The sequence below is a fragment of the Stigmatopora nigra genome, chromosome 16 (genome assembly GCF_051989575.1).
Source record: "Stigmatopora nigra isolate UIUO_SnigA chromosome 16, RoL_Snig_1.1, whole genome shotgun sequence".
Taxonomy (NCBI): domain Eukaryota; kingdom Metazoa; phylum Chordata; class Actinopteri; order Syngnathiformes; family Syngnathidae; genus Stigmatopora; species Stigmatopora nigra.
Genome location: NC_135523.1, coordinates 10710678 through 10726593, shown reverse-complemented (window position 1 = coordinate 10726593; position 15916 = coordinate 10710678). Strand labels below are relative to the sequence as shown.

Below are 15916 nucleotides of genomic sequence, written 5' to 3'. Positions count from 1 at the left end.
GCAAAGGGGAAAACAACTTGGAACTGGCCACCTTAAATACCCTTTTTCATGATATGCTCCACCTGTGTATGTAGATCAAGGGCCATTGAGCGTACCAAACAAATGTTGTGTTGCAATAATTGGCACTAAACATATTCAAATCAATAAGCCTTCTGGAATCATGGCCAAATCAAAATGGAGCTTCTTCATTTGCTTCTTGGTGGCATCGTCAATGTGACAACAGTATGAATTCCTTGCAAGAAGGTGCTTGTCATCTGACCACATTCTTTCTTCCCCCCTTAGCCTATTAGCGCCCATTGGCAGAGTTATTGCTAATTCAAGACTACTTCTCGTTAGCAAGTGGTCCTGCGTTATCCTATTATGAGGACATTTGTGTGCATCATTTACGGAATATTTTGAAGGGAATACAACAGCAAACAGCCCATAGTATATTGAACGTGAGGGTGGAGGCGGGGCAAACAGCCAACCCGGCCAGCAGAAGGAATGAAAATGTAAAATAAAATTAGAATTAAATTTAGTGTAAGGTTAGATCAAAACTCATGTTTGACTGTCTGCATCGTAATCCAAGTTCATTTAAATTTGTTTGTTATATTACGATTCACCGGTGCAAAAAGTCTCCCATGCTCACCCCCCTTTTCCTTAATAAGCAACAACTTCCTCTATATTCCTGTATGTGTGCGTGTACGTGTACGTGTGTGTGTGGGTCATTGTACGAATATGTACATGTAACTGTCAAATTTCATGTTCACTCATTCATTTTCTATAGCACTTATCCTCACCAAGGTTGTGCGGTCATATTTCATATGAGTCAATAGTGAAGATTTGTTTTTTTAATATCTTTTTACAGAAGTTTTGTTGAATTTTTTTTTTTTTTACCTCAAATCTCAGGTTTTGATTCTTTCTTCGGGATAGGTGGTCTTCATTGTATGGGCTCACAGTCCCGTTCTGGGATGTCTGATGGAAGGGTGTCTTCCAGTGACAACCCAGTTGATCAAGGCAATTTAGAAGAACAAAACCAAAGTAGTGGCAGCAGCAGGCAGCAAGGAGACACAGTGTCAGAAACAGAAGAGGACATTGACTTAGCTGAAGTGCTGGCTTACCTACTGAGAAGGTGAGTTTTGTTAACCTTTAACACGATATGAACATATTTTCTCACTTTGGTTTTATTACACTTTCGATGTTATACTAATGATGTTAGAAAGCTGATGTTTGATTCTGAGAAAATAAAATGTAGTGTTTGTTCAACAAGCAAATGCTCCAATTTACCCATTCCATGAGTCATTGAGCCAAGGCACACACTATTTCACACCAAAAACAATGCCATATGATTTCCAAGATTTCCACCAAAGGTGCATTGGGAGGTTAAGTTGGTGCTATTCCCGCCGTTATTCGGACTGTGACTATTTCTTAGGGTAGCTGAATAAAATTCTTTTTCATGCTGACGAAGCGGATCACTGTCAGACTGACGACTTTTTCATCGGTTTAAATCATTGTGGAAGTGACGCTGGGTTTAGGTTAGACGCTGCAGATCAAAGCAATGGCTGACAGTAAAGCACTTTTGCTCATTGATGACCGATTTCTTAACAAGTGAAACTGAAAGTGACATTTTGTCTTAAAGAATACCGTATTTACTCGCATTTTAGCCACTTTTGTCGGACAAAAAAATGACTAAATCGAGGCTTATATGTGCATAAAAACAACATACACGGAACTGCATGTTGACGACACATTATAAGATGACGTCATGATGCAATGGTGCCATGACAGCAGGACGCAAGCGATTAGAAATTAGAGAAAAAATAAACGGATAAAATGCTAGACTGAATTATTTTTGTCTTCTATAAATGAAATTTAAAAAAACAGCAAGTACATATCGTGCCCATATGATTTCCAAGATTTTCACCAAAGGTTCATGGGGAAGTTAAGTTGGTTCTATTACCGCAGTTATTCTGACTGTGATTATTTGTTAGGGTAGCTGAATAAAAATCTTTCTCATGCTGACAAAGCGTATAACTGTCTGACTGACGACCTTTTCATTTGTTTAAATCATTGTGGAACTGACGCTGCGGATCAAAGCACCGAAAAATGAGTTCCAAATCTCTGAGTTATAGGGATGAAACATTTTGGTATGATTAAAAAAAAATATATATATTTATTTATTTTTTGCTTAAAACGCCAGCTATGGTATAAGATTTGTGTCAAAATGATTCAAACTAAACTTCGGCATCAAACAGAATGTCGGACTTTGCATTAAAAAAAAATAAGACTTTCAACAAAATAATGAAACTTAATCAAACAAAGTCATCTAAAAATTAGAACTGCACATATACAATATTTATAATTCATTTTCTTAACTTTCTCAATAAACAGAATTTTACTTTCGATGCTAAACTTTCTTGCCTGCGTCAACTGTCTTTTTGCTTGCAAAACACACCTCTCTCTCACTGCCTCGCCTTTTGCATGTGCTCCCAATTTTTGCGTTTGCAATTTTGAAACAAACATCATCAAGAGAGAATCGAACCGACCTTGTCCAGGTTCATTCTGGCGTTACACAAATCTTTTCCGCTTATTAGCTTCAAGGGCCCCAGTTGCAATGGACGTCTCTGCTCTCCAGGGAGGGGTGGGAAGATAGGAGTAAGAAGTCAATAGTCAAGGACCCTAGTTACAATAGAAGGCTTAGCTCTCAAAACAAATGAAGGTCATGTAGAGCCAAAGGTTCTTCTCCACATTCCAGCAATCCAAGAAGATTCGACCTTCCTGTTGTTTGGTCGAACTAAGTTGCAAAGCATTTACTGCGTTGCAAGCAGATGTACTAAAATAACTTTTCTAAGTAAAGCAAAGAGTTCTTCATTGCAAGCAAATATATAATAATTTAAGACTAAAAACCCTACCATTCAATATATGCGAAGTGGATGGAGCCCAATATGCTTCCATGTCTCTGGCTTTCCTGTGTTCTAATCGACTTCCATTGAGTCATCCATTGCTCTCTGCCAACTCCTATACTCCTAGTTCGTCGTGTTTTTTTTTTAAAGAATGATCCAAAACATTACATAAATTATTTTTTAGTGCAATTTTATTTGTTATGTAACCATGTAAGTCTTGATGGCTTGTTTATTTTTGAATACCCTTTGACAGCACTCTATTATTTAATTAGTATTTAAACATCCATAATAGCCATACTTTAAATTTCCAAACTTTCACCTCCCACTATCCTCATACAGATCCCGCTCTCACTGCTAAAGACGTACGTATGTTTTACAATGACACAATGCCGTGGCACCAGTCTAAGAAAGAGGGAGTAACACTCAGTGTTTTGAAGGTCCCCATTGCATTTTCAAATTTATTTATTTCTCTGCAGGGGCCAGGTCAGACTGGTCCATGGCAGTGGAGCGACAGGTCTGCAGCTGGTCCAGTCTTACTCGGACTCCGATGAGGATAGTGATGACGCGTGGGAGGGCCGGCTAAGCAACCGCTACAATCCGCCTGGTAACCTAAGGAAGCGGTGACTCAAATGTACCATGTGACTATTAATAAATATATGCAATGTTCTTCCCTGACAGTGGACACACAGCCTGACACACATGAGGTAGACCGCAGTGAGATCCGAACTCAGATCCTGCTGGCCACTGATTCGTCTGACCTGAAAGGAAAAACGAGTTTCACACACATGCTAACAAAGGTTAGTCTCAAAGCTCAACCTGTGCTGCTACTACTCCTGGCAAAAGCATGGTATTACCAGCGTTGGGCGAGCACTCATTCAGACATTTCATTCTGTAAAATCTAACCCATATCACAAACATGAAACAGTAATGAAGTGCAACTCGGTGGTATTCAGAAACACTAAAACAAATGAATAAAAACATCCGTCAGTAAATTTTACTTTCATAGGGCGAGGAGAAAGAAATTTGGAATCACTCCATTTTGAGTTGAATATAAGGACACAGCCCTTGCCACCGATAAAATATTTTTGTTTGTCAGTTAACAGTGCAGTTATCACACATTGGAGGGCTACTGGACCAAGTGAATTGGCAAGAATTATGGTTCCAACAGGAGAAATGTCTCTTGAAAATAAAGGCAGAATGATTAAACTTCTTGAAGTATAGAGTTACTACATGGATGGTTTCCATAGATGTGGGCTGTTTACAGACAGCTTTAGCAAAGATTTAGACCAGTGGTTCTTAATCTGGGTTCGATCGAACCCTAGGAGTTCGGTGAGTCGGTCTCGGGGCCTCTCCCGTGGAGGTCAAGACATATCGAATCATGTCTTTTCACGATAACATGCCCCGTTTACCATCACTGGCTGCAGATGGTCATGTGACATTGCTTGGCCAATCAGTGCCTTGAGGAATTTATATACTACAGTGGTACCTCCACATACGAGACGATTGGGTACACCATTCTATACAGCTGTCACAAGTACGACAAGCAGCCCTCGACACTATAATTTTTCCTGTAGAATAAGTACCGCGCAGTGACTTCTGGGATATATAGTTATTTTGTCAATACACCCAAAGGATTGTGGCCTGGCGATCGACATCAACACAGCTTTACGAAGCATGGAAGACAGCCTTCGAATAGTTACGCTAGCTACTAGCTATAGCCGGAAATTTCATATTATTTTTGTGAGATATCTGACTCCCAAATTGAGTCGGGAGGAGGGGGGTATCGATTTATGATAACAGATTATGTAAAGCCTGTATTTTGTAACAAAATCTAAGTTAAACAAGACTATATAATTATTTACATCTTTTAGATGATAATATAAGAGGTTTGACGATTTCAACTGTTTAAATGCCTGCTCAGCGTCAGGGTGCCTGTCTTTTTGCTCTTGTATGAGACAATCAATTTGAAGCGTTTCCAAAATTCACTCTTACCGATACCGGTGTGTTCACGTGACATGCACAGGGCATGCTCTGGCTCTGCGGCTCCAACTCCAATTGCAATTACATTACAGTACTTTCTCTGTTTTAAACAAAATTCCAAGTTATTTATTTTATAACAAGTATTTGGTACTCGGACGTTTGGTCGCCGGCCTTTTGATCCCCTTTGGTCACCGTTCAAATGGTGACAGAGAGTTTACTGTTGAAACCAACTCTGAAAATTATATTCATGAGAGAGAGTTTAATATCTGAGAGTTTAATAATAATAATAATAATAATAATAATAATAATAATAATAATAATAATAATATTAATAGTAATAATAATCGGACATAGACCCTGTTGTCATCATCAACAAGAAAAGCCTACTGTCATCACACCCAGAAACTGCGCGTGACGAAATTGGTAGTGATTATCCATAAGTTGTGTTTACTCAACAAAATACCTAAATAAGTGATAGTTACGGACTCGTAATTTGGCATTCTGTCTCGCATCACATTTCTGAGCCTTCTTCACTACTGCCGTGATGTTTGTAGACCATGAGAGCTTATTTGTGACGTGGACCCCTAGGAATTTACAGAACTGGACCCTGTCTACACATACTCCATTTATGAGTGGGGCCATATCTGTGCTGTGTTTGCGAAAGTCCAGCATTATTTCTTTAGTTTTCTTGGTTTTTAGTGTCAATACGACAAATTACCACTTGACAATGACAATAATAAGGTGTTTCGGTGTAATGAAAATGAAAATCAGAAACAGGCATTGTCGTCATCATTGACTTGACAAAAAGCCTAGTATACCCTCAGCAGTGTATGACGAAATTGTATAGTGCTTCTCCACAAGTTCGTCTTCCCAGGCAAGACCCATTAATGACATATTCATACTTGTTAGCTCTCCGCCTCCTTGAGCGCCATCAATCCGGCGACTGCAAGTTGCCTCACCGATGCCAACAAGAATAAGATGGATCACTTACCTCTCACTGTCTTCTTACTTACCCTCCCTCAGTCAGCCTGTAGAAGGCAGATCCACGTCAAACGACCTTCCTTTTACTTCACTGCGACTTAATTTCATAGAAGGGATTTGTGTTGTCGTCACGTCTCGTGCTGCTGTAGGTTCAGAGTCCTGATGGCTGTTGGTAAAAAGCTGTCCTTGAGCCTGTTTGTCCGTGCTTTGTAGGACCTGTAGCGTCTGCCAGATGGAAGCAACTGGAACAGGCCGTGTCCAGGATGGTATAGGTCCCCAACAATGATCCCGGCTCTTCTGAGGTACCGGGGGTTGGCAATGTCTTCCAGCGATGGCAGAGAGCAGCCGACGATCTTCTGGGCAGTGTTAATCACCCTCTGCATGGCTTTTTTGTCTGCTGCCGACATACCACCCTGTAATGCAGTATGCCAGGTTGCTCTCCACAGTGGCTCTGTAGAAGGTTGCCAGAAGCTTGGTGTCCAATTTGTTCCTCCTCAGTACCCTGAGAAAGTGGAGTGGTTTCTGGGCCTTCTTCACTACCACTGTGGTGTTTGTAGACCAGGAGAGCCTATCCGTGACATGGACTCCCAGAAATTTGAAGGACTGGACTCTGTCTACACATACTCCATTAATGAGGAGTGGGGCCAGGTCTGTGCTGTGCTTGCGAAAGTCCAGGATTATTTCTTTAGTCTTTGAGTGATTAGATCCTGGCGACTGTAGGAAAACGAACGAACTGGAGAGCAGTGAGCCGCTGCACCCGTGCGCGCCGCCATCTTGCTAGTTCATCGTCAGTGTAGCGGGCTTCACGGCCTTATCTACAGCTGAGTGATGAACATCCTTAAGCGTAGATTTTTTTCTTCGGCCACAAATTCTTCCAATTTATAATTATGGTCTTTTGATTCATACCATTAAGGGGATTCTTTTAATTCTAGTAATTCAGCCATCTGTTTCTTCCTCTACGGATGGCTGCTATTCCTTCTATGGCTGCCGTCTGTATTTTCTTGGGTCGGCGGCCACCCGCTGATCTATTTCACAACCGATTCACAACATCCCAAGTCAAGATCAGCAATGTTAGGTGGTGGACCTAAAGTTACTTGAAGTCGTTCCCTATGTCCATATCAAACTCCTCACGGCTGGGCTTTGGCTTCAGAGACCACCTAAACCCCCTGCCGCTGGGCCTGTTGGTACCTATCAGCTGCCTCCGGATTCTTACGGGCCTGATAGGGCCCCTTCTTGAGCCTGTCAGGATCCCTTACCGCCAGTCTCCCCCAGCGGGTCCTGCGATTGCCGCCATAACAGGCACTGACCACCCTTTGTCTACTTGGAATCAATGTCCTTCGCCTCTCCCCAAATATGAGAGAAGCTCTGTCCGAGGTAGGAGTTGAAACTTCTTCTGACTGGGTACTCCGTCAGCCCCTCGCAAAACATTTGTGTTTGCTGGAGTCTTCCCCCACCATCACCAAGACATGCAGCCGCAATTCCGATGACATTTCTACAAAGTCGATCATTAAACTGCAACTAACAAGTGCACGTATGGACAACCTCATGCTTGAACATGGTGTTCATTAATATAAATCCATGCCGAGCTCAGAAGTCCAACAACAGGACACCGCTTGGGTTCTGATGAGAGGGTTCTTCCTTGTCACACTGTCAATGCGCACATGGAAAAAAAGTCAGCCACAGCTCAAAACTGGTTAGGAAACACTGTCCAAGTAAAAAAGTTGTTGGCAACAATGTTTTTTCCTGTTTTCTTTAGAGGGAGCAAGGAAGATGCAGAAGCTCAAGTTTTTCCCATGGAGAATGCAGTCGCATCCGCTCGCAGTAAGTGTTCATTAATGCAGAATGCGGACATTTGAAACTTGACCTTAAAGATGGTATAAGGTCATTTTGAAATCTGTTTGAAAATAAGTGCTGAGATCGAGTTCTATATCTATGAATTATAGGCAGAAACTCAGATTTTTTCCACCAAAAAGCTACTACCTGACCTTTTGTATTGATAATAAACAGAAAATACATTAGCAACTGAGACTGCGGCCTTTCATATAGGTGTGAAAATACGGTACATTAATCGGGGCATACATTTTCTTAAGTATATTTTTGAGAAAAATCCCAAGAGTAGGTTTACCAAGCCATACTTCATAAACATTACTCTTAGGGGTATTCGCATCGACTGAGTTTTTTTTCTCAATGTGCGATGGAATACCATACAAATTAAATTTAATCTTATCACGCAGGGATCGTTAGGTTTGGGTTGGTCTTGTTATTTCACCTTCTCCGTGTGTGTTTATGTTCGTTTCTTACCCTTTTTGTCCCTCCTGATTTGCTTTTCCTCATGCAGCTGTGCGTCATTGATAATTAGTTCCTGTTTTGTCCATTTAAACCCCACTGATTATTTTGTCATTGTCAGATTGTCCTATTTATCCTGCCATGTGTCCTCGTATCCTCGTTCCATCTTCCAAGTTTCCTTGTTTCTCGCCTCCCCGTGTTTCCTCTGTCGGGTTTTTTGTTCGATGCCAAATCTTTTGTTACTTTCTTTGCTTCCAATGAAAGTTATTAAAGTTTAGTACGAGTACTACTTCCCTTGTCCTCGCCTACTTCCCTGCAATTGTGTCCAACTCTGCATTTCCATGCCACGATGTCGCCAAAGACATAACGGGGAATGGCGACAGGTGGCCTGGGAACTGGAGATACGCATCTAGCATGACACAGTTTTGACTAAATAGTCCCCTACGCAGCAAGAAGATGGCTTGGTTGATCTATCTGCGACAAATTTCAGCGATGATCAAAGTAGTAGCCAATAAATACATTTCCCTTTTACGTGACTTGAACTTCCAGTGCCCAAACCCTGCCTCAACATTCAAAAGGCCAAATCGAGAAAGGCAAATCTATGAGAAAAGTCATAATATTAAGCTATTAAAGTTACCGTATTTTCCCGACTATACAGCGCATTCATATTTTTGGCCGCAGTGTCAATAACGAGTGCTATTTCTGTATTTTACCTACACAAAGGACACACCATTTTCATTTTTGACGCAGCCAGCCATGGCATAAATACCTTATATATGGATGAATATCGAACCGCAACAGCCCTAGCCGCTACTTCTGGTGCGCAGTTACTGCTGGGATATATAGTTTTTTTTTTTTTGTCAATACACCCAGGATGACGGCGAACACACTAATTTGGTGCTACATGCATACACCCACATGCTAATACACGTTTTTAAAAAGGCAACAGAAGCAAAACTGAGTCCTAATTTTCTGTGTCCGAATTAAACAATTGCCCAAATAAGTTTTCCTAAACGCAGCCCCCCCCCCTTCACTGCTCCCATGCTTCTTGCAACTTTGCTTTGAAAGCTTGGTTGATGCCGATGTCCAGCGGTTGTAGTTCTCAAGCCTCCGAGAATGACGGCAAGCTCCGAGTTAATATATATAATGTATGTGTGTGTGTATGTGTGTGTGTATGTGTGTGTATGTATGTATGTTTGTATGTGTGTATGTATATATATATATATATATATATATATATATATATATATATATATATATATATATATATATATATATATAATCTAGAAAAAAATATGAAAATTTTGACAAAAAATATTTCAGTTGATCTTAACCGTGAACCTGTAATTTTTATACTGTTTGGTAATTAGTGCAATGTATTTACTGGGGCAATCCTGCTCGTCTATCACACCACCCTTGAATATATGTGCATATATATTGATATATATATGTGTGTGTGTGTGTGTGTTTTTACCCTAGTTTCCTGCCTAACTATGTTTCTCACAAGACTACGTACCACCACAAAGCCTTCTGTGGTGTATACAGCGAGGATGGCAACATGTTTCTCTCTTCATGCCAGGGTAAATGATCTTCAACAAATCTGAGCTTGTTTATTTTTTTATTTTTTTCAATTAAATCATCAGATCAACAGTATATCTTGTATTGTGTAGAAGGCATTTTAACGCCAGCATGTATACCAGCCATTAGAGTATACAGTAGAAGATGTTACTATTTTATTTAACCTGCTCTATCTAGTTACCCGTTTTCTTGGGAAGGGTATACAATTCTGCAAATTATGACCAAACTTATGTGGAATGTTATTTATCAACTATGCAATTGGATAAAATTGTGTTGGTATGAGATGTAGCGGATTTTATCCTATACCACAGGTGTCAAACTGATTCCAGAAAGGGCCTAGTTGGGTGCAGGTTTTCCTCCCTACTGAAACAGCATTGACAGGCCAATGAGGAGGGAGGTATGCTGGAAAAAGCAGTACCAGACTGCAATCAACTGATTACCGTTGTAAGAGAACAGATTGGTAAAAAGGTGTTGTCTTGGTGGGTTGGAACAAAACCTGCACCCTCTTGGCTTTTTCTGGAATGAGTTTGACACCTATATCTTATACCGAGACTTTTCGGAGACCCGGTAAATTGCCAAAACATTACCGTTTCTTCAGAAACTATTTGCAATTTCACAAGATTTATTTTTATTTTTATGTGAATAGACTTGTGTAGAATAGAATTTCATATATTGATTGTCATTGCACATCATAATGAGTTCCTCTTGTTTAGTACATACATCAAGATAAAACAATAATGTAAACGGAAAAGAAAATGTCAATAAAAATCATATGTTGTCTCTAACAATTAAAAAGAAAGTAAAAAATATGTATTACTTTTAAGACACAGGTGTCAAACCGATTCCAGAAGGGCCAAGTGGGTGCAGGTTTCCCAGCGCAAACAGTTAGGCCAATGAGGAGGTCTGCTGTTAGAGGCAACACCTAACTGCTTTCAACTGATAACAGTTGTAAGAGAACAGATCAGTGAAAAGGTGTTGTCTTGGTGGGTTGGAACGAAAACCTGCACCAACCTGGCCCTCTCTGGAATGAGTTTGACACCTATGCTCTAAGGATGAGCAGATCAAACCAGTCCTCGAGGGCCGCTCTGTGTGCAGATTTTTGTTGATACCATCCAGAAAAGACACTTTAACCAATGAGATTGCTTAAAACAAGAAAAACCTGACTGCAATCCACTGATTGCACTTGTAGGACACCATATTGGTGTAAAGGTGTCCTCTTTACGGGTTGTAATGAATAGTTTGCCCACCCCTGCTCTAATCTAGTTTCCGTTATAATACTAAAAATATTGTCAATTTCATGTCAAAATTCTACATGCCACTAACTTCATCTAGACTCAAATTTGTAATGCAAGTCTTTCTGGACTTTGCATCAAATGTGTACGCAGTTATGTTGGACAGCAATGGCCTATCATCAACTGTTCCTACTGTATCAAGTTTTTTTCCTCCACTTGGACACAATTTCGTACTGTTCGATCATCCTGATTTTGTGGAAGTTCAGGGATGTCTTACTTGAAAATATTTGAAAAGGACAGCACTAGTGTAAAACAATATGGATGAGAGAGCCTAATATAGATTAGCCTGACTGCCCTTTTAAAAAGACCTAACCGCGACTTCAGGATATATTAGAACCATAAAGGAAATTCAGCGCTTCTCATCCAAATTGTTTTTTGATATCATAAATGTATGTCTAATCCAAGGATGGGCAAACTATTCCACAAAGAGCCACAGTGGTTCTGGATTTTCATTCATTTTCATGCGAAGTCCAGCTGGAGAGAGGAGTGACCTTCCCGTTGTTTAGGCTCACTCAGGAGCGAGCATTTAAACTGTTGCAAGCAGATGCACCAAAATGACCCCTCCAATGTTAATAAGCGAGCAAATACACAATGATGTACGACCAATAACCCTGAGTGAAGCAAAGCGTTCTTCATTGCGAGCAAATATATCATAATGTAATACTAATAACCCTAACAATAATCAAGTCATGTCATAAGCACAACATACTGTGATCCTTCATCACTTTGCGGCTTTAACATTCACGGCTTCAGTACATCGCATTTTTTTTTATATTAATTATTAAATTTTTGAAAAGTTCATAAAAATGTCAAAATTCATGATGAAACTCGCAAGCGGAAGACGGGGATAATCCGATGCCAGAAGAAGGCATATTTCACTGTAGAAGAAGAATAACGCATAAAATAATATTAAAGGCCTGGTAGGATGACGTTTTGCCATTTCCTGGTTTCTTCTATTGGCGTTTGTTCTTTCTTGACCATAACACTGCGTACTCATGTTTTATTCTCAAGGGTTTTTGGAAGACAGAAAAAACATACAAGACATACAAAGACTCAGGGTCGGTTCTCACAACAGTGACTTCATTGTAAGAGTGACTACCTCTGATATCTGACTTCCTTTTTAAATCATTTTCCAACAGTAAAAAGTGAGCCTTAATTGGAATATTAGTGGGTGTACCTCAGCCTAGATGGAATCTCCAAAAGATACCATCTGGGGAGACCCCTCCCATGGCTAGCTAGTCCGTCAATTAACTTGTTTATCACCCAGGCCTCGATAATACTGGCAGTTTCCTCCGGGCCAGAGCTGAAATATCTCTTTCGTTCCTGAACAAATAGGGCTAACAACAACAAAATCCCATGATAAGTGTTGAATATTCAAGACAAAGGAGTCCCTGTGTCATTATATACGTGATTTGAGTGGTAATACAAACAAAATACAGGTCATTTTGAGTAAAGTCGGATGGCTACAATATTGTTTTTTTTAGGACTCTGGGCAAGGGTAGCCTCTACAAATGGAAAAAAAATGAATCAGCATTATTAGGGGATTTATGCCGTAGATACGGCCGTGAAGCTGACATAACGAAACATGCAACAGATGTTTAATATGGCACGTATTTTGTTACAAAGTGTCCAGGAGATTGATGACTATGTTCAGAGCCATTGAATTTGGCAATCGTCTTGACAGTGGCATGTCCTTGTACAACAGCATATTTGTAAGAAAAAAAAACGGGTGGTTGCCATGTTCCTTGTGCGCCAAAAACCTCTCGCAGAGCGAAACTCCTGAAGATTCCATCAATGATCCAATGCCTCTCGGATCTGACGTTGGGGACTTTGACAAAAGCTCCCTATAACCTTTTTTTTCTTTTAAATTATTATTGTTTTAATCCAGTGAATAATTATTTTATTTGTGAGTACAGTTCTTTTTTTTTTTTAATTGTCAATTACAGTTGTTGTCAAAAGTTTACATACACTTGTGAAGAAGATAATCATGGCTCTCTTGACTTTCCAGTTATTTTTCTAAACTCTGATTTTTCTCTGATAGAGTGATAGGAACAGATACTTCTTTGTCACAAAAAAACATTCATGACATTTGGTTCTTTTATGACTTTATTGTAGGTGAATGGAAAAAAGTGATCAAATCTACTAGGTTAAAATGTACATACAGCAGCGCTACTATTTGGTAACATGTCCTTTGGTCATTTTCACTTACTTCAATTGGGCGCTTTTGGTAGCCATCCACAAATTTCTGGCAAGGTTCTGGTTGAATCTTTGACCACTCCTCTTTACAGAATTGGTGCAGTTCAGTTAAGTTTTAATGGATTTCTGACATGGACTTGTTTCTTCAGCATTGTCCACAAGTTCTCAATAGGGGTTTAGTCAGGACTTTGGGAAAGCCATTCGAAAACCTTAATTCTAGCCTGATTTAGCCATTCCATTACCACCTTTTGATGTATGGATCATTGTCCTGTTGGAACACCGAACTGCGCCAAGACTCCATCTTCGGCTGATGACTTTAGATTAACCATGAAGAATTTAGAGGTAATCCTCACTCATAATCACTCACAATAAGTTAAGAGGCCATGCTATGAAGCTCATTTCATTGACAACTTACTAAGTCACCAAAATTGCTAATTTGTGTTGCTGTATGTATATTTTTGACCCAACAGATTTGATCACTTTTTCTTAACCCATAATAAAGTCATAAAAGAACCAAACTTCATGAATGTTTTTTGTAACTAAGAAGTATCTATTCCAATCACTATCATAAAACAATCTGGGTTGTAGAAATAACTGGAAACTCAAGAGCCATGTCATTGTTCTTCACAAGTGTATGTAAACTTTTGACCACAACTGTATATGTAGATATTAATTCATTAGTCTTTTCATATGCCTATAACTGTAATTTTTAATACATACACTTTTTGATAATTGCACTTGTATTTTTGTATACACACAAAAACATGTAGTATGGTATGTAGTACTAATAAAGATTATCCTACTTAGCAATTTTTTGATAATTCCGGCCATGTCTCGTCTACATTATCTCCAATATTCACGGTATTACTGTGTAAATATTTACAGACCCTTCATATTGCAGACTCTGGCATGTGCATAGTTTTTCCATTTTTAAAATGATTTTCTTCCTCAGTTCAGAACATTCTCTTGGGATACACTAGAAGTAAAAAGAAGATTCTGCGCTTCTCATCCAAATCATTGTTTGATGTGCTTTATGTGCTTCGAATAAAATAAAATGGTCATAATTTTTCAAAAAAACCCTCTTAATCCAAACAGTTGAAACCGTTATAGCTGTTGATGAAATGTAACTATTCAGATGGATGATGAATGGGATTTCACCTGAATTCATAATCTAGTCGTCCTGTGAGCAATATGGTGTAAAGTTTTCAGTCCTTCTACTAGTCCAGACCCTGGGATGTGCATTGTTTCTGTCCTTTTTAAATATGATTTTCTACCTCAGATCAGAACATCCGCTTATATGACACAAGCAGAGGACGCTTTCACCTCAGGCAAACGGTGAAGGCTCGAGATGTTGGCTGGAGCGTTTTGGATGTCTGCTTCACACCGGATGCCCAGCATGTGCTTTACTCCAGCTGGTCAGACTATAGTAAGGAACACACAATTAAGTCAGGAGATTGTAAACTTCAGCTGTGTATTTATTCCCAAAGTAATTTGGAGACAACATTTGTCATAAACTAATTAACCCCACTGCGATTGAGTGACCAGTACAGGGTATATCTTGCCTACTGTGATAGTATTTAGCACTCCATTGACCCTTGTAAGGATAAGCATTATAGAAGCTGGGTGATTGAATAATAAATGTCTCATCGAACATAGGTATAGTGGTAATATATGAGCAATTTGAGATGGGAGTAAAATTTTGAGCAAGTAATTATCTCTAGATACGAGACAAATTTCGAGATAAGACAAAGCCAGGTGGCCAAGACATGAGAGGCTGTTCATGATTTTAGCGCACTGTCTTTTTTGCCGCGTCTCTTTCGTGTATAACAGATATCTATGAGCACTGGGCGGAGCGTTGCATTTATGCAAATATAATAATCAACTGAAGACCATTGGCAAGCGGACTATTTTCAGCCTCACAAAAAGACACAAAATTAGGTTGGATGAATATTAACCCATATTAACCCAAGAAAAGTTTTAGATTTTAGCAAAATTTTTAGAACATTTACATAAAATGGAAAAACATCTTTATCAATTCAGAAAAATATTCCAGGCTATCCTGAAACAAAGACAGTGGGTTAAGGACATTTTTAACAAGGCTGCTCTTTGCACAGGTACGCGGCACTTAAAAAAAAACTCAAAAGAAAACCCCATGGATAATTTCTCATTCTGAAATATCCATGAAATCCGGCACACACATACTCGCGTATAAATCTGTGTAAAGATTTGACTAATTGATTAGTGACTGTGGTGAAGGAAAATTTAAGTTAAAGAACTAGATGGTATTTATTCAAATAAGATTGGGAAGAGTAGAAAGGAGAAGAATGTTGCGCTATGATTGGCCAGCATAGGGTTTGAGTTACTATGTACTTGTAAACACCTAAAAGCCAACATTTTAAAAGTCTGTGTACCTCGTTTGTATGCCATGTTTTGGTTAGATAAGAACATGTCTAAGTCGCTGTGATTACACTCAAAAACGAGAAGAAAGACCTTTTGAAGCCCTAGCCCTAGCAGAATGTGAAATTGGATTCAATCGATTTGCTCAATTACGAATATCCATATGATATTTCATTTTTTATGAGATGTATATTTAAAACTGGAATCTGAAACTATAATATTAAACCAGAATGCTAGCGTTAACTCTGAATTTACATTAGGGGCTATTTTTTGTCGTGACGTCATCGTGTGATTGTCGTCAACTTGCATTTGGGGGCATGTCAT

The 15916-nt window shown here is 39.3% G+C and overlaps 1 protein-coding gene across 7 annotated transcripts in view; it reads left to right on the top strand.

Annotated features, from left to right (window-relative positions):
* Positions 1–15916, top strand: part of dcaf11 (ddb1 and cul4 associated factor 11) — a 51752-nt gene that overhangs the window by 7398 nt on the left and 28438 nt on the right. For 4 of the 7 annotated variants that reach the window (XM_077735681.1, XM_077735686.1, XM_077735683.1 and 1 more), the window contains exons 2-7: positions 913–1111; positions 3359–3486; positions 3561–3679; positions 7600–7664; positions 9609–9709; positions 14475–14621. In XM_077735681.1, coding sequence (XP_077591807.1) covers positions 913–1111; positions 3359–3486; positions 3561–3679; positions 7600–7664; positions 9609–9709; positions 14475–14621 — 759 coding nt within the window. Of the gene's footprint in view, positions 1–888; positions 1112–3358; positions 3487–3560; positions 3680–7599; positions 7665–9608; positions 9710–14474; positions 14622–15916 lie in introns of all 7 variants that reach the window. The other 3 variants (XM_077735685.1, XM_077735684.1, XM_077735680.1) reach the window with 1 other exon arrangement.